Below are 25,441 nucleotides of genomic sequence, written 5' to 3' on the forward strand. Positions count from 1 at the left end.
GAGAATGGAAGTGTTACTTCTAGTTTCAATTCAGGAGCTTTCCGCTAGGAAAACTAATAAGCATGTTTCAGTATTGCCAATACAGAGCCTGAGTTGAAGGAGAATCTCATTGCAGGCAATTTGCAATGTAGTCCGGGATTTCGTGTAAGGCTGTGCCATCCTCCACTGTCTGTGAGCGCTTGGTTGTTGTCTGACAGCTTTGCGTTGCCTTGGGCACAAGTGCTGAAGTCCTGCCTCATTTCTGCTGCCTTGGTTTGGAAAAAAGAGTGGGGAAAGAGGTGGAGGGACAAGGAGGAGAATATCTGTCTTATCCATTTCAGTAGAAGAAAACCTTATTTTGAATATACCAGAAGGAATTGCTGAGAAATATGGGAAGGGAGGGACCAAAAGAGAAGTAAACCAAAGTTGATATAGGTGCTTCACAAGGAATTCCATTCCTGTTTCTGTAAAGCCAATGTTCTACGTAAGTTTTGCCCATTTATTCATTCTGAGCTCACACATTTTTCATATTGTTGGTGTCCCATGGCTTTTAGGAAAAGGAACATTTCCAAGGGCTGTATATTTTGCTCATATATATAGATATATCCATATATGATTCGACAAACCTACTAGCAAACAACCTCAGTTTACTACTGCTACTACCATGTAAGAGCTTGTAAAATGCACCATTTGGAGAGGTATATTCAGGGGATTCAGAAAAGGTGAATATATGCTCTAAAGGTAACACTAGCTTTTATCTTGAATTTCATAACTGCGATGAAGTGGTAAGATTAGAAGTGGAAATCTAAATGAAAATCAGTGTTGAAGTTAATAGAAACCCTGGTTTTTGGCTTGGAAACTTGATGGAATTACTTCATGTTTCATGACTTAGTATAGGCAAGATTTTTATGAAAGTACAAATTTTATTTACTTATTAGTTCTATTGTCTTGTTCCATGTCTTATCTTTCTACACCTTTAAAAAGTCAATGCAAAAGGTTACCAAGACTTTCAAACCCAGCTTATGGAAATGGCTGCTCTGAATGAGAGACAAGTGATTGTCAGGCTCCAGGGACTTAAAAAGTTAAGGGCTATGGTCTGAAGAAAACTATCCCCTCCTTTTTCTTCTCCCCTGTTTTTGTAAAGTCTCATCCTCTGCCAGTTTATTTTTTGGTGACTCTGTGATGCCTGTGTGGGTGGTTAGTATTTTCAGTCATCCCAAAGATATGCACACAGATTCTTATCCAGATGCTGCACACTACCAAGTATCTCTGGAGTCACTGTATGCTGCAGTGGTCCATGGGACTGAAGGTCAGGTCCTGTACATTGAAATGGCTGCAGTGTTCTCTTAGTCATCCCACTTGAGTCGGTGTAGATGTTTAAAAGAAAGAATTAAGTATTACTGCTTCATTGAACCAAACTGAAATTACTATCATCCTTTTTTTTTTTTTTTTTTTTAAACTGAGATTTATTGTTTTATTCTGCTTTGTGCTTTTCCGAGCAGCTTTTCCTTTCCAGAGTTTATAATGTGGATGTTGCATCAAATCCTGGCAAGGCAGATTTTGCAGATTTTTGCATCATTTGGGCTTCTTTAAAGAAGAAAATGCTGTAATTACTGAGCCCAGTCACACAGAGATGAATTTTTTTTTCCTCTAGGAAAATGTTTGCTGTAGGTAAGCTTATGTGTGAATGTGTTCGTGTTTAAAAGGGATATACATGAGTGCAGGTCTCATGCATTACTCATACTCTAAGACAATTTTTTTCCCTTTACCCTTCTGATTGAATGCTGGACACCTAGCATTTTCATCAACTCTGAGGCAAGTTTAGATCACTCTGCAATACAGAAACAAGGATTTTCTCCTTATGTGGTCTCAAAAAAATTCCCACAGCTGTATCTGAAAAACCCACCAACTTCCGTGTCTAGACTGTCAACAGAAAGTGCAGTGGTTGGGGTGTGCAGAGATGCACACTGGCTACTGAGCTTTGTGGAAATCCGTACTTGTATGTACAAACTGGTTTCTGCAAAAAGACTATGGGTGATAGCAAGCATCTGAGCTCATTAGAAACAGAATCACATCAACCAAGTCCCGTTTGAAATACTAGACCTTAAGTTTTTGTTAGCTTTCTGCTTAGACTGACACTGTCTGGAATAGAAATAAATGACAATTCTGCCAGCAAAGTCTCCAGCAGTTGTCTGTTGCTGAACACGAGTCTCTCGGATGCTTCTCAACAGCTCTGTTACAACAGGTAACCCTTCTACTGGAGGGTCCTCCTGACAACACTTCCATTAGCTGAGCTTATAATCAATAGTTTGAAGTATGTCAAATGCAAGTTTAGACACTACTACCCTGAAGAATTTCAGTAAAATGGAAGAGGAAGTTCTATGCATTTGTGGTACATAAAATCACATCTGAAGTCTGAAGTTAGGGTCTTGGTTGCACACTGAAAGCATTGGGAGTTTCTACCCAGAGTTAAAGGGAGAAAGTATAATTTGAATTCCTGGCTGTTGCAAGCACCACAAAAATGATAGCTGTGAATCAGTCAGCAGCAGGAGAAAACCAACTTGGGGGCTTCTAACAACAACTAATGTTACTGTGGCTTTATTATTTTTATAGTTACACTGACTGAGCGTGATGTACTGTACGAAGTAAAGCTAGTATTAGGCTTCCAGGTGTACTGTGGCGTTCATTCAAGACATAACAACAGAAGTTTGCATGTGAAGAAGTCTTACAGTGATACTAAAGCAATGTTACCCACTCGATCGAGTCCCTTAGGAGTTTAATGTTTTGCTGTTTTACATCTCCTGGTTTCCATGCTGAATACAATAAAATGAACACTGTCTTAATTATTCTGGGTCTCTGTTTGTAGGCTGACATGGGAAAAGAAAGGACTTTTAAGTGTGGCCATTCTGGCTAGATCTGTGTATGTCTGTAAGACAGAGCAGCTACTAAGGACTTTCTCCATTCAGGCCTGAGACCTGGCACCTTGCAAAGCTCAGCGCAGTGGAAGCCACTATGCACTGTCCCTGCCGGAGAAGAGACCCGTCTGCTTCCTTCTGTGTAAGTGCTGGTGCCTTTTCACAGCTGTTCATGAGCACAGACTTTTCTGCAGGACTGCTTCTCTAGCCTTTCGCATGAATTCACTCAGCCTTTCAGCAGCCTTTCAGTAGTTGCCACACAGCAACACATTATTCATCAGGCTCAGCAACCCAGGAGCCAAAACGGAAAAGGGCAGCGATTTAACCCTGTGGTGTCACTGCTGTAGTAAATTGTTACCACCATCCACCAGCATGCCTGCACACCACATGCAAAGTCAAGAGCATCAGCATTAGAGTAACCTGAACCATTTTCCTCCCCAAAAAGAAATAAAGTTTTATCTGATAGTACAAAAGAGCATAAGATCACAGATGATGGCAGTGAAGTATTTTTATCTGGTGGTGTTATTTCCATGTGGCTGTCTACTACTAGAGGGCATGAGGACCCCATCTCGGCATGCTCTTTCCTATGGCAAGGGGAGAGGAGCAGAACAGACCCTGAGATAATGTGGTTGTATGGTGCCTCTACTACCAGGGACATTCTGGCTGCTCACCCCAAGCTGGACTGGAGCTCTCTTCCCCAAAATAGTTTTCTTCACTGTGTTTCTGTACTTCTTGTGTCTTGTGGTTGGCTGCTAGAGTTCAAGCTACTTCAGCTTGGGCAATTGGGCAGGGTATTTTATTAACGAGCTTTGCTGGATTCCTTGTCATATGGTTCAAGTTCCTGTGTGCCAGTGGCTGCCAAAGATTAGTCCTGAACCCAAACTGCCAGGAGTGGGGTGTTTCCCTATGGTAGCTGGGTTCATTCAGCTGTGTGCCACAACTGGCAAGCTCTCTTTATAGGCAGGAAAACTGATGTCTCCCTTTCCTACTTCATCCCTGTAGTCTCACTGCAGCAGGGAAAAAACCCTAGAGATCCCCACCACCAGGAGACTGACCTATCAGAAAAAGGACCAGTGCAGAAAATAACCTAGCATCCTATCAAACCAATAATCACCAGTACATATTTTCCATCTGATGCAGATTTTATATCATGTAACATAGCAATTTCAGGAAGATAGTGCCTTCATATGTAAAAAGTAAGTCTGGCTTCTTGTTCATGCATCAGCTGATTTACTGAGGACGTGCACTTCCCAACCAGCAGCACTACATCCCAGGGTATCTGCTTCACTTCTTTAACCAGCTAAAGAAATCACCATGCATTTGGGGTTTCAAAGGTCATCAAAAACACTCTGTGGTAGGTGGCAGTATTGGGAGTAGAAAACTTGAGATTTCTTCATCACATTTCAAATTACTATTTTGAGAACCATAAATGACAAGTTTCTCTAGCCATGTTTTAAAATGTAGGCACTTAAATCTGCAGCTGAGTATTTAGGTAAATATGGCCTCATCTGTGAAGATGTTGCGTGCTCTTAGCTCCACTTGAGGTTGGGTCATGGAGACCTGTAAATGCTTGATAACTCCACAAAGAAAACTACTGTTAATGAGACTCCTATACCCAGTGAGACAGCAGGTAACTCATAGTAGGCAACTCTGAGTAGTAATGACAGTCTGCATGTTTGTACCAAGAGCTGTCAGTGAGAATGAGGAAATGGTAATATATGCCCCATTGCTACTTGTATTTCAGCAGTGTTTGTAGGAATGAGGGTAGTGCTGCTTGAATTGCAGAGCACCCTGCTTCCTAAAGTACTGAATGTCAAAAAGAGTCAAATTAAGTGGGATCAGCAGCTTGGGAGAGTGGGTGCTAGCCTGCAAAGGAATTTGCCTTTGCTGTGCCATCTTAGCAATGAATTAACTATTTTTTTAAAAAAATGTTTTCTAATAGCCTGCTGTGGACTGCGGCACAAGGAAGGGATTTGGGTCATTCATGCTGAGGTTCTGCCTTAATTCCATAATTCTATTTATTTCTTTTCCTAATTAGAAACCTGCTCATGGCAGTGCTTTTTCTCTAAATCCACTTATATAACATCAGAAAGACATAAGCAAGTTGAACAGTTAAGAACGAGTTTCTCATGGGCTAGTGAAAAATACCCCAGCAGCTAGAGCACAACCACTCAGCACCTGCCTATTCCTCGCCACCTGTTAGAAAATGGCTGATGCATAGGAATGGCTGCTGGGTCCTGCAAAGCCCCTGCATCTGTGCCGAGCCAGGGACTGCTGAACTGCATCGTCTTGGGCTCAGGAAGGAGAGATGAGGTCTGCCCGGGAACTAGCAGAGGTGAGGCCATTCACGAAGCCGCTCCTCTTGTGATTTGTGTCTCTTGCTTTTGTGTCTCTTCCTTTTTTAAGGACAGTTACCAATCTATTAATTAATGAGACGAAATTCTTATGTTTAGTAAGTCTTAGGCTACGGGAAAAGCTTCTGGGGAGATGCTGGCTCCATGCATTGGGTTACTCACCCTTCTGAAACACTTGAGCTCCCACTAGGTTTTGGATGCTTTGAGCGCCTGCTCTGTAGACAGAGGCTGGTGGACAGGCTTCCCTATTTTTTTCCTGGATCCAGCAGAGAAGGAATGGGGAATAAATAGGGCTGACACTTGTCTTCAGTCATATCCAAATGTCTCCCCACATCCGATGTGACTATATCTTTGTGTATACCAGCTACTTAAAGGAGAAATGCTAGCTAAGAAATCTGAGACCTATACGGCAGTTTAGGTAAGATGCTGTAATCAGGTGAGTCACACAAACTCTCTGGGGCAAATGCAAATGCTCCAATGTTGGTTAATGATGTGAAATATTCTTTATTACAGGTTTATATCCTTCCCTTTACTGACATGGCTCTGCATGCTTACATATTTCTTTGCTTATAAAGTTTTCCTGGTATTCACCCTACCTTCCCTGCCACAGAGCTTATGCTACAGCAGGCTATACCTCCTTCATCCATGCATCTTAAGCAGTGACTCTCTCCTCCCAAACTCACCCACCTCTCCAGCTTGGCTCAGTTGGTGTTGAAGGACTGTTTGGAAGAGTGAGGCAGTTGGTTGCTCACACTCATCTGCTCTTTTTGGATGTTGCCATGAGTGATACTAACAACTGTCTTACATTTCTTAACATGAGTTCTTGTGCCTTGGGGACATATCCAGAGATCACCAAACTGAGTGCAAACACAGTCAGTACACAGCTTCTGCTCCCTGGGGTGGATGTGAGAGATGAGTGGCAGACAGGGAAGAGGCTACTCACGCACATCTTCCTCTGCCCTTGCAAAGCCAAAGCCAGGTTCTCTGGCCCATTCCCCTGTGGCAGCACAGGTGGAGCGGAAAGCAGTCATATTTTCTCCACTGGACACTTCTCTGAGATGGCACACTTCCCACAGGCACAAAGCTACAGTAACTATCTCATAATGTCCACTCCTTTGCTTGCAGGGAGAAAAATCTGTCCCATTTCTTTTGTGCATTTTCTTTCTAGCCTGGCACACATACAGGCTGGAATAGCTACTGCAGACTAGTTGATGGCACTGTGGAGAGAGCCTACCAAATTGAAGGCAGTCCCTAAATCTCTGCTGAAACAGAAGCAGGAGCTCTTGTAGAGCCTGCCCCTAAAAAAAAAAAAGAGCTATATGGTCTAGCTTACAGCTTTTTTTATAGCTACATATGTGGAGGTTGTGTCTAGCTTAAGCTTTCTGTCCCCAGTGAAGGTTATAAAAGAAAAAGAAAAAAACACATTGAAGCCTCCCTCTACCGTGGCACACTTCTCTCTTTTATTCCAAACACATGTAGTGGCACAATGTAAGCACTGCTCTTTCCTGGCAGTCTGTTCTGATTGCACACTTTTTTATCATTACAAGACATCCAATACCAGCTCTAGAACAGCTTTCATACTTCTTTAACTTGTTTGGCAAGTTTTGCTTCAACGAATTATTTGGGTCTTTCAGTGCTGTGACATTTCCTTAAGAGGTCATATGGCTAATCAAAACAAAAAAACCCAACTACATTTCCAGATGTTAGGAGGAAAAAGAAGTTTGGTTTCAGTGCCCCTGTCTGAGAATGCAGCAGGTGCAACAAACAAGTGTGACTGGGAAGAAACACCACAGCACAGAGATTTCCTTTGATAGTAAAGAGAAAGGTCTGTAGAGGAAGGGATAGGCTGGTTTAAATGCTTCTTTTCCTGGGATGCTCCACACCTTTCCAGGTGAATGAATTATATTTTACAAAGGCATTTTGACAATGTTAAAAGAGTTCAGTCTCACTTTCAAAAAGCAAGTGATTGACATATTTTCCAAAGTGCTGCAATGTGCATGAAAATGAGCAATTGCTCATTAAAAGAAAAATACCCATTTGGATGACAAATCTCTGAGCAGCTTTTCTCTAAGACTGGCTTCTAACGAACAGTCTTGGCAGGCTGGACCTTGCCAGAGAGGATAGTGAGAAAGGATGCTCCCATCTCTCCCCACCTTTGCAAACACCAGGTGTATTGGTGTTGTGCATTAAGCTCAGGAAGCAGTAGAGGCTCTGCCAGATGGGAGGAGGGCAGGAGTACAAGTGCTCTCAGTTTCTTAAGTCCAGTGAGCAGGGGGAGATGGGAGGCGGGAGGCAAGAGCCTAAAGACAGTTGAAAAAGATGCAGTGAGTTACAGCGGAGACCTAGGTATAAGAGCGGGCAAGAGTCACTCTTAGGAGAGATGGGAAAGCCTCAGGTGATGGCTTGAGAAGACTGTTTGTCCTACAGAACAGCTGAGAAAATCAGGGGAGCTGCAAGTAAGGTACAACACTGAGTTCTTGCCTGTGTGATGACTTTATTTAAGGTTGCTTCAAAGGGTTGTGAAACTTGAATCTGGTAAGTGGAGAGGATGGAAGACTGGGTTGAGAGGAGGGACCCAAGGTGGGGCACCATGCTACATGGAGTGCACAGTGTTATGAATGCATAGCAAGGAAAAGATGCCGAGAGGCTTTGATTCTCTGTGCAGAAATGAAGCGGTTTGAGATGTTGGGCTGGACTTACAGTTTTTGTTTTGCAAACCAAAAGTAAGAGCAGGTAGAATTAGACCTAACAAAAAGAAGGACAAAAGATCTAAGGCTGCAGCAGGTGATTCTGTGCTCCTGCCAGCCAAGGCAACCCAGGGAGTACAAAGTGGCACAGCTGTCTGGACTTACCAGAGAAGCACACAAAACCCTGTAAGGCCAGGATTTCCCCTGGAGGTTTTATTGTTTCCCTCTTTTTCTTGCCAAGAGACACATAGCTGCGAAAGGAAATATGAAGTTCCTGGTAGACTGTTTGTTTTAAGTTTGCATTGGTTTTAGTGGGAGAAAAATGTATTGACTGGGTTTTGATAGAAAAGGCAGATGTAGATTGATTGGGTAACCTCCCAGAATACTAGAGAAATGTGACATGAAAGTTTTTACATATATAAAAAGGTACTGTCAGCAGACTCTTTTTTTAGCATTAAGACTCCAATAGAAGAATGAAAAGGTGCTCTGATAATTTGGATGTTCTTGGCAAGTTATGTGGTATTGCCACCTAACTTAAATGAGTTCTCTTTTAAATGGAGCTAAGTTGTTGAATCTATCACATAGCTCTCATCCTAGCTGTCCCTTCCTTGTTTACCAGGGACCAAGCACTGCCTGAAGGTATACACAGCACACATTGATTTCAATGCCACACTAACACACTGCACACAAACACCATTAACAGTTCTTGGGAGCAGCACCAGCCATAGGGTCACATGGATGTTTAACTCTTTCTCACCCTGTGCCTTTGGCATGTAGGGCCTGAAGTGGATCTGGCCTTGTAGAGTCTCCATTTCGGGGTGTGTGTGTGTGTGTGTGTAGGGAAATCTGAGGTTTAGCTCTCCAAGATGCAAAAAACTAGCTTGAAATTGTGCCTCCAGCATAATGAATGCAGCTGTATGCCTTAAAACTGCAGGTAGCTCTAAATCATTTATTGCAGTGCAAATTAATATCTGACTGAAGAATCAATTTTAAAGCCCAAAAAAACTGCTGGCAATAGCTGTGCACAGAATTTGGTCCTCCCCTGCTGTTAGCTACAGCATAGCACAGAAAAGCTGGGAAGAGTGAAGGTCATATTTTTTTCTTTGTTCGAGCAAAAGGGTAAGACGCTTTGCTTCTAAGTGAAGCAAATCAAATCTTTTTCCATTCTAACTTTTAATGAACGGTCAAACCTTGATAGAAATCAAGAGGAAACAGCTGATTTTGGCAGGGCTCTTGCACTGAAAGACTGTTTGTCCCCTCTGGTGAGAGTGACCCTCCTTACGTCTATACAGCTATGCAACACATGATGACTGAGTTTACATCTTCCTTGATAAACTGTTTCAGCAAACTATAGACTAAACTGCATTTCAAGCCCGAGAGAATCAGAAGTGTCACATAAAATAGAGCTTGCATGTTACAAGCAGCAAAGCACTGCACCCTGGTAAATGTGCATTTTAGCGAAGGAAATGCCTTCTCAGTGCCTGCTGCCATAGATCAGGGCTGGCATGTTCGATGTCAGAGCTCCCCCTCCTCCCAAGGTGACCTGTCTGAAGAATTCTGCAAATGGATCACTCTATTTAAAGGAAACCACTGAAACCCAAAGGAAGCATCTACTGAGCATGCCACCCTGCATGATGATGATGTAGTGCTTGCATACATCCTCTTGCTCACAAGAGCAACAAATATTCAGTAAAGGAGGCGAGTGTGTTGTCCCAGGGTTTAGTTTTCACATGTCTCACTCCAGTGAGCAACATCCCCTTAATTAGTGTTCTGTCTACTGAACCAGCAAACGAATGGTTAGTCTCAGGACCAGTGTCTTTCCTCACTGTGTCACTTAGACACAATTTTGATGAATTTATACAAACCTGGCAATTGTGGGGGCAATTTTTGATTCTTATGTATTTATACACCACTTTTATTGTAGGCAATTGCAAAGCCTTCAGGCAATAGGGAATCTTGGGCACTGCTGTGTAGCTAGGTTTCAGCTGGTGATCTAGGCACCTTAGCACTGATCTTCTAAGCCTTGGCCTTAATGTCTGGGAGAAGCTCCTTAATCTTCTAATTATCTGCCATATTTAGAGAAGGTCCTTCCTTCCATATCACATGAACAAATGCTTGCAACGTTACCTCCAGTCTAAGATAACACTTTTCTCTAGAATGTGCTAATAACAGGGGAACCAGAAAATGCTTCAGTCACACTGCAAGGCATTTTACAGTTTCTGTACTGAGCCCAAGCATTTTAACCCTACTTCCTTCAGCATGTGAAGTGCTCAGGTATGGTTTTGGTTGTTTAGTTTTTATAAAAGCCACTCATCTGTTGGTCAGCTCATGGCCTGGACAGGGTGCAATGTATGGAGGCCGTAGTGAGCTGCAAGCTTGCTGGCTGGCAAGTATCAAATAGTGGCAGTGCCAGAGTCCAGGAACATTGTTCAACTAAATCACTTGCAAGTGTTTCAGGCAAGATCAGTAAGTCAGTCCAGGTCAGTCAGCTGGGTGCAGAAACTGGTTAACATGTTTCTCTGGCACATATTAGACTATCTGTTCAGGTGACTAGGAGGGTTCCTTCTGGTGGTAAAAACAGAGGAAGACCTGCTCTTCACTGGAGTTTTCCAAGTCTCAAAGGACATAACCTTGCAGAAAACAGTACATACCAGAATCTGAGCTCAGTCACCTCCCACAGGGCTCAACAGGGAGCAAGGGCCTCCAGACTGGGTCCCCAGTAAGTGGAGGCAGACAGCCTTCACATCCCTTTGCTAAGCAGCCAAAATGAGCAGGGAACCTCCACTAATTAAATGCACTAAATAATGCTGCTTCCTGGAAGAATTCGTAAATCGATGCTTGTCTGTTGATCTGGCCAAACATTGGCACCTTCCAGTCAAATCACAGTAGCATCGCTAACAGACCTACGATGCATCTCAGTGCTGCCTATGGCACCTTGCCATCTCTGATGTGGTTATGTAGGGACACCTTACAGCATGCCCCCTGCAGAAGGGTAAGGCACAGCATCTGCACCATTTGCTCTGTACTGCCCAAGCTGCCCTCAAGCAGTACACACTTTGGTTGCTCTTCAGTGCCATCTCTGCAGTCCTGCGATTAGTACTTACAACTTTGCCTGGATCACTAGGAAGGAAGGTGGCCAAGGCTTTTCTTGAGGGAAGGCAAGGTTGCGGGAAGCCCACTGGAACCAATGTCCTGTCGCATTCATGTCAGGCTTTAGGTCAAACTGTCCTTGTGCAAGATGGAAACAGCCTGGCTGCTGGCCACACCCAGCTCTACCCTAGGGACCTTCACCTCGCCCAAGGAGACCCATCTTCCTCCTGCCCAGGCCAGGTGGGATGTTACCTTAATGCTGTCCTCTTCCTAGGATCACATGCAGGGGTTGTAGAGAATGGATTTCCTTTCATCTTAATCCTACCTCTACCTTTTCTGTAAAACTCCCCTCTGGAAGTCTTAACACTCCTGCTCCTCAACCCTAAAAGTTGATCAGATTAAAGAAATTCCTGAACTGTGGGAGCTTCAGGAGGATCTCTGGCACCAGAGCACAGTAGCATTTCTCAGCAGGGAGATTCTAACTAGGAAACAAAATAAAGAGCTTTAATTTCCTTCTGAAAGTCAGAGAGAATCTGCATTTACCTATTCCCCAGCATCCTATCTGGCTTTTAGTTCAGCCAGCCCCTGGACTGCAATCACCAGCACTCTGGGCATTGCAATGGACTCAGACGACTCCTCTGGAATGTAATGAGACTGCAGTGTATCAAGAATAATAATACACATCATACTCCTCAGCTGCACTGCGTTGTTTTTATACATAAGGACAGGGACTCTGGTTTATGCAGCTTGCTCTGAAGAGGCATATTGGGTCTGACTGATGTTAGATTTTAAAACAAACAAACAAAACCCATAGCGGTTAAACGTACATGGAAAAATCACCTCTTTCTTCCTGTTCTAATCAATGGGCTGTCCATAAATGCATCTGCAGCTTCTCATGTTGGTGTTTAGTTGATTAAAGATTTTTGTCTGAATCAAACCCCAAGGGCCCGATTATCAGCTGGAGTTAATGAACATAGCACTATTGACTGCAACAAAGCCATCAGGCCTTTATAGCAGCTGATAAATTGTCTTTGATTCTGAATATCTCCATACATTAGTGCACCTAAGACCTGAATCTGACTTGCACAGCTGCTGTCCTGTAGACAGTGAGACCGAGCTTTGCACATTTGGGGGGAGGTTAGATAAACTACACTGTTACCTTTTGAGGCTTAACTTAACTGAGCCCTTGCCAGAAATTCAGTGTTCAGAGTTGATAGAGCCCAGTTTATTAACAATTTTTCCACCTCCCAGCCCTGAGTCATTTTGTTTCACTGTTCTATTTTGTTCCAGTCCTTGAGGACTAGGACTGCAAACCCAGAGGGGGTAGGGAAACCACCTCTGCCCCAAGCTGTACAGTGCCTGGTGTAAAGGAGCTCTGTCTCCTGGATGACCTTTCTTTCTGTTATCTGAACATGGAGTCACTAAGTATTGCTGAGGAGTTGATAGGGATGTTAGTGCTACCCCTAGGGACATTCGGTCCCTCCACTGAAATGCCCATGATTTAATTAGTCATTCACTTGTCATAGTGTTTCTATTCAAGAGTGATTGGGAGGGTTGTTTGCTTGCTGTAGCTGTTTCCACATCTGGATGTGATCTTCACAACCACAGCTTGCAGAGCTAGAGCCTAGTCCCTTAGCAACCTCTGATCCCTGAGGGCTCCTGGGGGTTTCCTTCCTCACCACATGCAGGGCCCAAAAACGTTGCTGCAGCCACAGGGCTGTGCCACACAGGCCCGTTGCTTTCCCTCTGCTTTGGGAAAGGCTGCAGTCCTACCTGTAGTTTTGTGCCTAACACATGCACTTCTTTGTGTAAACCCTGTCTAATGCTGTGGTCTCTGCCAGGAAGCCACAGGAAACATCTCATAACTACAATATGCTGAGTTGCTAACATCACTAAACAGAAGGTTTGGGGTGTTGCTGATCACCATCAAATGACCTTTTAATACCATTCCCATGGATGTCATTTAGGTTAATTTTTCAGCTGGTGGTGTGTAGCTGTGGGTGAGCACATTGCATCTCCAGCAGTGCTGCAAGAGCAGCTCCTTCTCTTCACCAAGTGTTGCAGGGGGTTTATGCATGATGTTGCAGTGAGAGTCCATGGTAATGGACATTTGGCATCCCAGATTTTATGGGTTGGTTCAAGCAGAGATGGTTTAGGAAGCAGAGAGCATCTGCAAATTCATGCTTCTCTCTGAAGATGTGCCTGACAGATAGCAATGATCAGTAGCATAATAGCTAATAACAGCTTGAGGCAGCTGGGCTGATAAGCCCAGTTGTGGAGGTGGAGCTGGCATCGTCTGTATAGTCACTTGAAACAGATGGGGGAGTGGGGAAATAATCAGTTTACACCAGTGTGGCTTTTGTCTCTGGGAATGCAGTAGGATCAGGAGATGCCAGCTCCAATCTTGTCTCCTGGGTACTTTTTACACCCAACTTGAGTGATGGGGAATAGCAGGCTCTAAAGGCAGCCTGAAGCCCTGAGGGGATGAGAGCTCAAGGTCTGAGTGTTTAAGCAGTCAGAGGATTTGTGCATGTGGAAGTGAGGTAGTAAAGAACTCAAAATCAGACAAAGTCATCCTTATTCCAAGGTCAAGTGTTTCGTCAGCGATTCTTTCAGTATCTGCTACTTTCTGTCTATAATGCACTGATTTCTAAGATTTTCTGTCTTACTGTGGGTCTTAAGCTTGTTGCAGAGGAAGTGGCTGTGGTCCGTGATGGTATGTGGAAGAGAGTGTTTTGTGGCTGAATTATATTGCCACTCTGCAGCAAATGTTATTTGATCATCAATGTCCATTTTTTTGCAGTTTGCCTCTATGAGAAGGAAAAAGTGCAGTGCTGCCTTAGCTCTAAGTATCTTCAATACTTCTTAAATCTACTGGCTAACTGCTCCTTATTCTACTCAAGGAAACATGTAGAAATAATGAGGTGATTGAAAATATGTTGGTTTAAGGCATTAATAGTATATCTCTAACTCCTCAGATGTATCCAGATTCAGGGAAAAATTATGAGAACAGCAGGAAATTCAGTGAGCCTTGACAGGTCATCGTGATTTTCTTTTTCTTTTTTCTTTTTTTTTTTTTTTAATATGAGACTGTCTGTTTAGTGTTATTACTGTCAGGCTTAAAGCATAAACTATGACCATCTCCTCTGCACCATTCCCTAAAGTGAATTAATGAAGTTATCCCAGTGCTTTAATACCTAGTCAGATTCTCACTTGCTGAATCTTCATAAGGAATAAGTATCTTGCAGTGAAACAGTACTATTAAAGTAGTAATTTTAGGGAGAGCTAAAGTAACAGCCAGCCTATCTTTTTCACCAGGCAGAATTTCACTATGTTGAAACTGAGGGCTTAGACAGCTCCATTTATATTAATTTCTAATACTGTTCTTTCTAGTAGATGGGGCCTGGAAAGGCCAGAAATGGGTACAAGAGGGATGACCTCAAATCTTTCCTCAGTATTTATACCCTCAGATCGCTGAAAAATCCTGGCCTTTTTTGAAGTCACTGACAAGATTTCCACTAATATGGGAAGGTTTTTTGGGAGCATGTTGTTTCTCCCTATAAATTTCCAGCAGAAAAAAACATCAGAAACAAGTCTGTGCCAACTTAAGGCCCAGCTGAAAGGCCCATGGTATCTTGTACGTGGCTTCTTATAGGGACAGTCTTCAGATGCCTGTCCTGCTGTTTCTGTATGTAGGATGAGTGGGCAGTGACACATAGTCTGGGTAACATGTTGCTCCAGCAGTCAGCTAAACTTCAGGAAGCCTCTGGCACAAGTTCAGAACAACACTTGGGAAAAAAGAGCGAAAAGCCATCACTATGGTCCTTGAGGACCCTTCAGTCAGTTCCACATCCAGCACGGAGCTCAGAGCCCCAGCCAATAACTGAGGGGTTATTCTGGTGGCTGGGCATGTTGTGAAGTACTTGTCATGCACACATCCCCTCTTGCTGCTGGGACACTGGGGACATTGTTGACTCAGAAAGGCTATCTGCTGTTCACTCCATCCTTCTTCACTGCAGCACCCAGTATAGCACCTGGCAGGTCCCTGGTGAATTTTCCCTCTTAATTTCTTAAAACATGCTTATAAACCACTAGGTATATAGGTGCTATTTTCATGCATGATTTCTGACAAAGTGAATGTGTGTCCCTAACTAAAAACTATATGGCTAAACTAACTGGGACCAATATTTATGGAATAGCCCTAACTTCAACTTTGCCCCCTATGCCTTCCCAGGCAGACATGCCTGTATGCATCATTTCAATGGGGAGAGCATCCTTCAGATTACACAGGCCTCCTTCCTGTTTGGATAAAGCTTCTACAGAGCAGTGGAAGAAGCTGTGTCTAGGGGATATAAATAGACAACCTTTCTGAATAAAAACATGTCTGTCATCTTTAAAACAACAGCAGTGAGAAACAGCTGAGGGATATGTGTGACAGGATGCCCTGTAATAGATACCACAGGAGCCATCTATCAGCACTGCCTGTCCACTGTTGTATCTGGAGTGCCTGCAAAACCCGACAAAATATTTTATTCTGATAGAGGAACCCAGAGAAAAATCAAAAATCTCTTATGATTTGAACCAGATATATTTTCATTACAAACAGAGCTCAGACCTCATCTCATGATCACTAAATCTGATTCTTCACTCCTTCCTGACAGTTTAGGTTGTTTTTCTATCAATATGGTTTTCTAAATTTTCCCATCAGTTTTCAAGTCTGGCCCAAGAAGGATTTTAAGACATATTATACTTAGCTCTAATGCCAAGGTATGCAGAAGTCCTGTTACTTCTATCTGAACTAGACCATATGTTAGCAATAGCATCTCTTACATAAACCAAGTAGACAGAAATTCCTTGGTCTCTTACTGGAAGAAGCGTTATTTGAATACAGAATGCAAGTGCTACCAAACCAGTAAGTCCAGGAAAACAATGAACAGCTAGTAAGTGTTTAAAAACTCTTCTTTCTAGCCATGAGCAAATGAGTTTCAGAAACAAGATATCAAGAACTTGCTAAAATTTTTACAAGTGTACCTTTGTGGTTCTTCAATTTTGCCTCCATCTCTGGGAACAAGAGCTGTGCTATTCCAGCAGCACTTTGAGGCAACATACTGCTTCTTTTTGCACACATATTCTAACCACTTTTATACTGAGCCCCTTCCTAGTTACTCTACCATAGAAACACTGGCGGCAATGAGCTGGGAGTGGAAACAACTTCATTTCTGATTTTCAAACATTTGGCATTTAAAATTTTGAAGTGATTGATGAAAAGCTCTCCAAGGTTATAGAGGCTTTGCTCACTCCCCTCATGTTGTCTGTTTTTTCAAATGACAGCAATACCTGAGAGCAGCTGTGGGAGGTCAGTGTCATCCAAACCTGGTATTTTGGTCCTTGGCTTGACTGTGAAAGAGGCACAAATTACTGTGATTTTGATGCATATGCTCTTGCAAGCAAAAATTGTAATAAATCAGTACTGATAAGAAGAGATAGAGTAGCTGTGTAGAGATCAACTTCATGGTTCAGTGGAAAGGGTCTCCAATGGGTATATAAAGTAATAATCTTAGCTATGCCTATGTTGTTTTCCATTGAGTTACTTTGTGTTAGTCCTGTCTACCCCAAATATTTAAAATAGCATCAGAAAATTACTACATCTTCATGACAGTGCATATAAACTACTTATCTTTGTCTTCTATTTTTTATGCCTCTAGGATTTTTGCCAGCAGCTAAGTGATCCAGAAACTTGTAATCAGGAGGGTGTAAAATATCGTATGTAACAACAAAGCCATTTCAAAAACTTCAAATACTGACAAATAATGGTTCATGTTCTGTGAAGAGGCAACATGTGTACTCTGTAATGCTTCTCTAAATCCTCCTTCATCCAGTGTAGCAAACTTTGGTCCTACTCTACTTTCTATAGAAATGACCAGCTGAAAATGAAGTAAAAACTTTCTAGAACAAGGGGGGGAAAAAATCCACTGAGGTTATTCTCATAATGAGCAGAAATTTTGCTGGTTCCACAGAATCACAGAATCATTTAGGGTGTAAAAGACCCTTGGGATTATCGAGTCCAACCATCAGCCCTACTCTACAAAGTTCTCCCCTACACCATATCCCCCAACATCTCATCTAAACGACCCTTAAACACAACCAGGGATGGTGACTCCACCAGCTCCCTGGGCAGCCTATTCCACTGTCTGACCACTCTTTCTGTGAAATTTTTTTTCCTAATATCCAGTCTAAACCTCCCTTGTTGCAGTTTAAACCATTCCCTCTTGTTCTGTCGCTAATCACCTGTGAGAAGAGACCAGCACCAGCCTCTCTACACTGTCCTTTCAGGTAGCTGTAGAGAGTGATGAGGTCTCCCCTCAGCCTTCTCCTCCTCAAACTAAACAGTCCCAGCTCCTTCAATCTCTCCTCATAGGATTTATTCCCCAGGCCCTTCCCCAGCTTCGTTGCCCTCCTCTGCACTCACCCCAGCACCTCAATATCTCTCTCCTATTGAGGTGCCCAAACTGGACACAATACTCCAGGTGTGGCCTCACCAGTGCAGAGTACAGGGACACTATCACCTCCCTACTTCTGCTGGTCACACTATTTCTAATACAAGCCAGGATGCCGTTGGCTTTCTTGGCCACCTGGGCACGCTGCTGGCTCATGTTCAGCTGCTTGTCAATTAGAACCCCCAGATCCTTCTCTTCCAGACAGCTCCAGCCACACCTCCCCAAGCCTGTAGCCATGCCTGGGGTTGTGGCCCAAGTGCAGGACCTGGCTCTTGGCCTTGTTGAAGCTCATCCCGTTAACACTGGCCCACCGATCCAATCTATCCAAGTCTCTCTGCAGAGCCTCCCTGTCCTCATGCAGATCAACACTCCCGCTTAACTTGGTGTCATCTGCGAAGTTACTGATGAAACACTCTATGTCCTTATCAAGATCATCAATAAAGATGTTAAACAGAAATGGTCCCAACACCAAGCCCTGAGGAACACCCCTTGTGACTGGCCACCAGCTGGATTTAACTCCGTGTTTCCTATCATGACCCTCAGTTGTGCTACATTTGCATAGTCCCTGGCAGGTCACTCCATTCAGACTGCTAACTCATGACATGCAGAGTTATGAAACAGGTTTTATCTTGCTGGACTGATTCCACAAATGTCTACTACATCAAACCCAGGTTCTATCTAGCCCAGCTCAGCTGTGATTCAGCTTCTGCTCCGTGTTGTCAGCAGAGTCAGGTTACTATGCATTTGGTTAATGAGCATGCTTGTGTGCTAACTGCAGGCATCATGATTTGAGGGGAGCTCAGTCTATCCCTTCCTTTTGCTCCAGTTTGTTTCTGTCCCTGGGAATGCAGAAGGAAATTTAAAAAAAAAAAAAAAAAAAAAAAAAAAGGCAGAAATTATCCCTAATTTTCACCTCTCTTTTGAACTAAGTAGAAAATGACTGCAGTGCTCAGCAGTGTTCACGACTATAAATATCTTCTAAAATAGAGTGGCTTAAAACTACACCTCAAATTTTGGCCTGTAAATTCCTCCAGGGCCTGAGAAAAACAGGTTTACTGACTCATGTCTCAACAGTGCTTGAGGTTCCAAACAAGAAACCAATGGTGCTGGTACTGGTGCCAGCAAAGGGAGCATTCATACTGACCGAATAAAATCTCCTTGTGCTTCTCTTAGGATGGTCATCTACATAGTGTATGAGTGAGAGATGCTGCTTTGCAGCATCTAGTTTCTGTGGTTGTAGTATAGCAAAATCGTGAGCAACTCTGCCATAAGCAGTGATGGACCATCCCTGTGTTAGGTCCCAATGGGAAAATGAAGCTCAGTCTTAAGGCTGTTCATATGGTTACCTTGTGACTGGCCTTTCTGTACACCTGTTAGCAACATTTCTTTTTTTCCTTTTCCTGCAAAAGATTTTAGTTTTGATTCTTAGAGAAGTAAATGTTGATTCAAGTAATTTCTTGCTAATGCAGGGTTTGCCTGGATGCTAGTTGGATGCTTCTGCTGTTGGGAAGGTTTGCTGCAAACTTCAGCACTCATGATAAGAGTGTATGTGTGCACTTAACATACTATAGGTCATAGAATCATTTAGGTTGGAAAAGACCCTAAGATCATCAAGTCCAACTATAAACCTAATACTGCCAAGTCCACACTAAACCATGACGATGTTAGAATTAGGAACTGAACTGAATGTGTATGACTGGCATATGGCTGAGATGAGTTTAAGGGTAGTTATCAAAATCTGTCAAAAAGAATGTTGCTTTTCCATGGCAACATTTCTTGCTTTCTCTCCTGTGATTCTGGGCAGCTTCGTCAGTTTAACACTTCTCCTAGATGGTGAGGGAGGCCAGCAAATCTCCTAGGCCTGACAATTAGTCAGACCTGGAGAACTCAGTCTTTGATTCACCAATGCAGGCAATATTTCTAAGAGTATTTCAGGCTTCCCAGCATCTTGCTGATAATATGACTCAGCCTATGCTAGAGGAACTGTCACTATTCCGGGAGTTTAACTGGTATTGCCTCCAACTTTAACATGTGTTTGCTGCTTCTGTAACAAAAGATGAAACTATTAATACCAGGCAACTCTTAGTGCAGTTGGCAACAGGAAGGACTTTTGCACAAGAGCAGGTGTGCTTTTAAAGTGTTCTGTAATCTTGCAGGCAGAAGGTAAAAAGAGAAAGGAAACTGGATGCAACTCTGTGCTAGGCTTAGGCTGTAACTTTCCTTTAGACATTTTAAACCTGAATTTTATGTCCATATCCCCAAGTTCAGAGCAGAGTCTGCTAAAGCAGGTTTCTCAGGGCCACGCCCAGTCAGGTTTTGAGTATCTGCAGTGATTGAGACTTCACAACCTCTCAGCCTCTCTGGGAAATGTGTGCCAGTATTTGACCACCCTCATAGGAAGAAAATAAATGTTTAATTTTATGTTTAAATGGGATTTCCTGTACTTCCATTTGTGCCTATTGCCTCTTGTCCTGTCGGTGGATAGCACTGACAAGAATTGGGCTCCATCTTCTCTATCGCCTTCCTCCTGTATCAGTTATTTTTACACATTGATGAGTTCCTCCCTCAGCTGTCTCTTTTTGAGGCTCTACAGTCCCAGGTCTCTGTCTTTCCTTGTATGACAGATAGTCCAGTACCTTAATCATCTTGTGATCCATTCTCTGGACTCACTCCAGTAAATCCATATTTTCCTTGTGTGGGGAGCCCAGGACTAGACCCAGTTCTCCGTTCGTGTCTCACCAGTTCTGGAGGAAGGTTAATTTCCTTTGACCTGCTGGCAATGCTCCTTCTAATGCCACCCAAGAGGCTGGTACTCTTCCTTGTCACAAGGGCACGTTGGTGGCTTATGGTCAACTTGGTGTCCACCAGGACCCCCAGGTCCTTTTCTGTAAAGCTGTTTTACAACCACTTGGGGCCCAGCAGGTACTGGTGCATGGGATTGTTCCTCCCCTGGAGTTTGCACTTCCCCTTGTTGAACTGCATGATGCTCCAGTCAGCCCATTTATCCAGCCTGTCAAGGTTCCTCTGCATGGCAGCACAACCCTCTGGTGTATCAGCCACTCCTCTCAGTTTTGTGTCACCTGCAAACTTGCCAGTGGTAGACTCTGTCCCATCATCCATATCATTAACAAAGATTTTAAGAGTATTGACCTCAGTATCGTCTCCTGGGGTACACAGCTAGTGACCGGCCTCCAGCTGGGCTTCATGCCACAACTGGACTTAATGATCACAACTTTGAGTCTGGCAGTTGAGACAGTTTTCAATTGACTGTCTGTTTATCTAACCCATACTTCACCAGCTTGTTGATGAGGATGTTATGGGAAACAGAATGGAAAGCCTACTAAAGTCTACTCAACAAATAAATAATGTCTGCTGCTCTCCCCTCGTCTACCAAGCCAGTCACCTCTTTATCATCAGATTGGTCAGGAATGCTTAATCCTTCATAAATCCATGCTGACTGCTCCCTCATCTTGTCCTTCATGTGTTTAGAAATGGTTTCTAGGTTAATTTCCTCCATCACCTTCCCAGGGTTCAAAGTGAGGGAGACCAGCTTATACTTCCCTAGATCCTCTTTCTTGTCCTTCTTGAAGACAGAAGTGATATTTCCTTTCCTCTCATCCTCAGGAACCGCCCTGGAGGACCACAACCTTCCAAAGATTAGCAAGAGTGGCTCCAAAATATTACCTGCTAGCTCCCTTAGCACTTACGGGTGCATCCCATCAGAGCCCATGGACTTAACATATGTCCAATTTGTTTAAATGTTACCTAACCTGATCCTCTTCCACCAAGGATAAGCTTTCCTTGCTCCATAGTTTCCCACTGGTCTCAGGGGTTTTGGATTGCTTAAGGGTGGCCTTAACTGTAAAGATCAAGACAAAGAAGATTTTGCATGTGTCTGCCTTTTCTTTGTCACCAGGTCCCCTACCCCTTGCCAAAAGATGTTTCCAAGTGATATCCCTCCTGTAGGCTTAGTTTTAAGAAAACATGTAGAGGAAACCCATGAATATCACTCAAGCAATTTGTATTGTCTGTACAGCTGTTGGGCAGCAGTACAGCAAAGCACATGAATTATTCCTTTGCTGTCAATAGCATTACTCATGTGCCCAAAGTTAAGCACGTATTTAAAAGCTTTGGGAAATGGGCCTTTAATTTCCATCAGTGTGAAATCTTGAAACACAATCTGCTGCTATTTAAATCTTGTCTGAGACATCTACAGAGTACAAAATTGTACACATTCAAAGATCAATTTAAAGAATTGCTGCTAGCAATGGAAAATGATAGAAAATAAGAGAACAGTGAAGAGGGGTGATTTTAAGGAGGACTAGGAGCTGGAGCAGACTGACATTCTCACGCTTGGTATGCATTTTGCAAAGCTGGATGTGTTTGTTTTGATGTATTTGGAAAAGGACTGTATAAAACCTGAAACACTGATCTTAAAACGCAGAAGACTTAAAATATACAGAAAAACTTAAACCCATCACAGCTCTGAGCACCTCTTTTTCCTCAGATAAGAAGTTGTCTTTTTTATGTGTACTGACACTTTCAGGTACAGAAATTTGAGGTTTGGTTTTATGGGGCCTCGGATGTTTTCCTCTAAGCCTGGTAACACAAAGCATACTGCTGAGTGTCTTACTGAGTGTGCCAGTCCAGAATCCTTGGGGACACTTCTCTGCTTGTGTGTCTTGGCCCACTCCATTAGCCTCTCTGCTGGGTCACATGTTCTTGATTGTAATGACAACTTTGTACAGGGTAGAAGAGTTTATCTGGTTCCTATAAATATGACTGATCTGACAGTCATAAATGAGTGTTTTCAACTTTGTGATACTGCTGATGCAATTTTTATTTCTGAGGGTGGATGAGTTGCCTTTGTAAATTGTTTCTGGCAAGAGCTGTGTCTTTGCACAGCCTCTGCCCCACTGGGAACCACAGCTTTTGCCTAATCTGCTACTCTGAGAGTAATAACAGTCAATTACTGTAATGGGACCAAGATCACAAGTCCCTGTTCTGAAAAGCAGCAAAGCGGCTACCATGAGCCAACAGGGTAATCAGTGCTGGCTTTTGAGAGCAGCTCTTCCTGAGAGATTATAGAGATGACAGCCTGACCTCAAGTTGTTAAGGGCTCTATTGTAAAACTGAGAGATTAGTCTTATTTAGATTAGCCCTGCCAGATTCTGACCTGGTTGTTTGTATCCTTCTTCCTGAAATTATCTTTAAAGTCTCAGTGAGACTTGGTGTAACAAGGATCTTAGCTGCTTAGCATAAGTCTTCTCCCTGGAGCAGGTCTGTGGGGACACACAGAAGAGCAGCTGCACTGAGGTTGAACATGAGCTGACACAGAAATGCAGATTTTCAATTTTTGCAAGTGCCCTGAGTTTTCTTGAGGTAAGGAATATGAGGAAAACATAAGCATTTAATATCGTTCATCTAGGTATACTTTTACATATGCGTTAATAGTGCTATCAATAGCACCATCTACTGCCCTCGGGATAGTAGGACACAAGTTCTACATTATGTTAGCAGAGATGACTAGTGAAATAGGAAGAGGGCATCTGAAGAGGTTGCTTTCCTCACCTCCTGGCAGCAGTGGTGCTGGAGAGTCACTGCATCCACCTGTGTTCACAGCATGGGCAATCTGCTGGGAACCAGTATGGAAAATCTCTGTCACTGCTTTCCAGATCTTTTTTCAAGACACGTGTCACCAAAGTATCCCATCTGAATTGGTAACAAATATCAGAAGCATTAGGCAAAGTGCTGGAAGAAATAGTCTTCTCCACTTGCCTTCTCAGTCTTCAAGCCCACTCAGGGGCCAGCATCACATTCTCAGTGTCAACCCACTGTGTATGCCTCTGCAAGACCATCACAACATGATTTCCTTTCTCCCCTCCTCAAGGTACACGCTGTGAATGCTCTTGAACCTTTGTTCGGAGACTACCTAAGCCAACCAAGGGAACACAGATGAAGAGACACAGATATGGCTGAACCAAACTAAAATCATGAGCTGATGCAAGATATTGTGGGTTTTATTAACCACACAATGTACATGTTTAAATAGGAGACCATAACACAGTGCATAGTCTGAACAGCTGCCTGAGCCTCAGGGAATGACAAGATCCCATCCTTTGCACAGATGAGATTAATGGTGATCTGCATATGATGCAATCTTTAATTTACTTTCCCCTCACAGGATACCATAACACTTTGGACCTCTTGGCTCTGAAAAGCCATAATCCCTTATGTAGTCTGTGAAGAGGGAGCTTTAACCCAAAGTGAGTATTATGGAGGTTCCTGGATGCTCCAGCCCCAACCCTGGGATTTGATTATGGAGAACGACCATCTCATTATTCATTCCAGATTTACCCTCTTGTTGAAAGGAACAAACATTTCTTGTTCCTTTTGTTTGGCATTTTTTGTGTTGTTCCAGGACAGGATGTCTTACTTAAAAATCTAATATTTTTTAAGAGGAATTCAATTTCTCATGCTGCTGCCTGTTGCTCTCCAGCATTCATAGAGCCCCTGCTCTGCCCCAGGGAGCTGAAAGGATTAAAAAAAAAGGAAACAGAATAAGCAGAAGTGGCCAGCATCAACATGGAAATGAGGAGTACCAGGAAAAAAGCAGTTGTTTCCAGTACTGCAGAGCTGATGACACCTGGGATATGGACATGGATCTTCAGAGAGATTCTCTTGGGTCCACAAAAGAGCGAGTCCACACACCTACCAATGCCACAGGAGGGCATGAAAAATACCTTTTTTTCCCTTCCTCAGCTAACTGTAGGAATCTAATATCTCTGGGGCTCCTAATCATCTCCAGACTCTGGCAGAAACCAATAACTGGATTCAGCAGTGACTGTGGTTAGGGGCAAGGGCTGAGATGAGACAAACAGAGAGATTGTCCCCTCCCTCTCCTCTGACTGAATTTTCTGCAGCAAATAAACCAGCCTCATAGCCTGGCATAAGGCTCAGGGTCAGACAGTCAGCAACAAAAATGAAAACACTTCTCATGTGGTAAATTACCATGGGGTTCTCTGAAGAAAGATATTGTGTGATCATGTCATTAAGGGCTGTATAATGATGCATCTGCCTTTGGGGTCAAGTTAAAGCTGTACAGACAGCCCTCATTATAGCTCCTCCTCAGTTCTAAGTGTTTGGCTATGCAGATTAAATCTTTTTGCTGCAGGATTTGGGGGTGTTGTATAAATTTATGCCATGAGAAAGTCAATAAGTGACCGCAGTTTAAAGATCTGCCTAACAGAAAAGTAAAAAAGAAAAAAAAAACGAAGCAAGAAAATCAAACAAACAGTTGAAGAACACATCAGTTCTGTCTGGTTTTGAAGATTAGATTCACAGCTAATATCAAACAGGAGAAAAAAAAATCCAAGTGCTTACAAGACACTCAGAACCATGTCTGAATATTAATTATGAGGCTGACATAAAAACTGAGATGGTTCTGTGGTGATGCTTCTATTGGATTAATTGTAGTAATAGTCTGATGAGGCAGCAGTGATGCTGTGAACGAGCACCTTAGTCCTTGGGAAGGTCAGGGATCCTACTTGGACGAGTCAATTAATTGACTAACCTATGATTCAATGTTGCTAAAACAACGACAAGTGCTTGTGGAGTATTTCAGCACTGCTAAGAACTGCTGAAGCACTTGGGCATTCACCCAGGAGGCAATTTTTACACTAGTTCCTGGGCTTGGCAAGACCTCACGTCCCCTGCTTCCCCGTGCTGCACCTCACTTTCCTCCCCATCAGTGTATTTCTCAGTCCCTTTCTCCAGCCCCTCTGCTGCTGTCTTAACAGGCTATTAATAACAGATGCATCTAACTGGAATTCTTCTGAGACCTGTTAGCCTTCATGTCATTAATTTGGCTGCCCATGACTCAGGGTGGCTTGAAAAAGGGGATTTCCCCACTGTGGCCC

At 43.2% G+C, this 25,441-nt stretch overlaps 1 protein-coding gene across 1 annotated transcript in view; it reads left to right on the forward strand.

Moving 5' to 3' along the window:
- Window positions 1–5,143: 5,143 nt before the first annotated feature.
- Window positions 5,144–25,441, forward strand: part of FAM13A (family with sequence similarity 13 member A) — a 168,775-nt gene continuing 148,477 nt past the window's right edge. The window contains exon 1 of the mRNA XM_074905581.1: window positions 5,144–5,229. Within this exon, the coding sequence (XP_074761682.1) occupies window positions 5,203–5,229 (27 nt within the window). The 5' untranslated portion in view covers window positions 5,144–5,202. The remainder of the gene's footprint in view (window positions 5,230–25,441) is intronic.

The sequence above is a fragment of the Athene noctua genome, chromosome 4 (assembly GCF_965140245.1).
Source record: "Athene noctua chromosome 4, bAthNoc1.hap1.1, whole genome shotgun sequence".
NCBI lineage: Eukaryota > Metazoa > Chordata > Aves > Strigiformes > Strigidae > Athene > Athene noctua.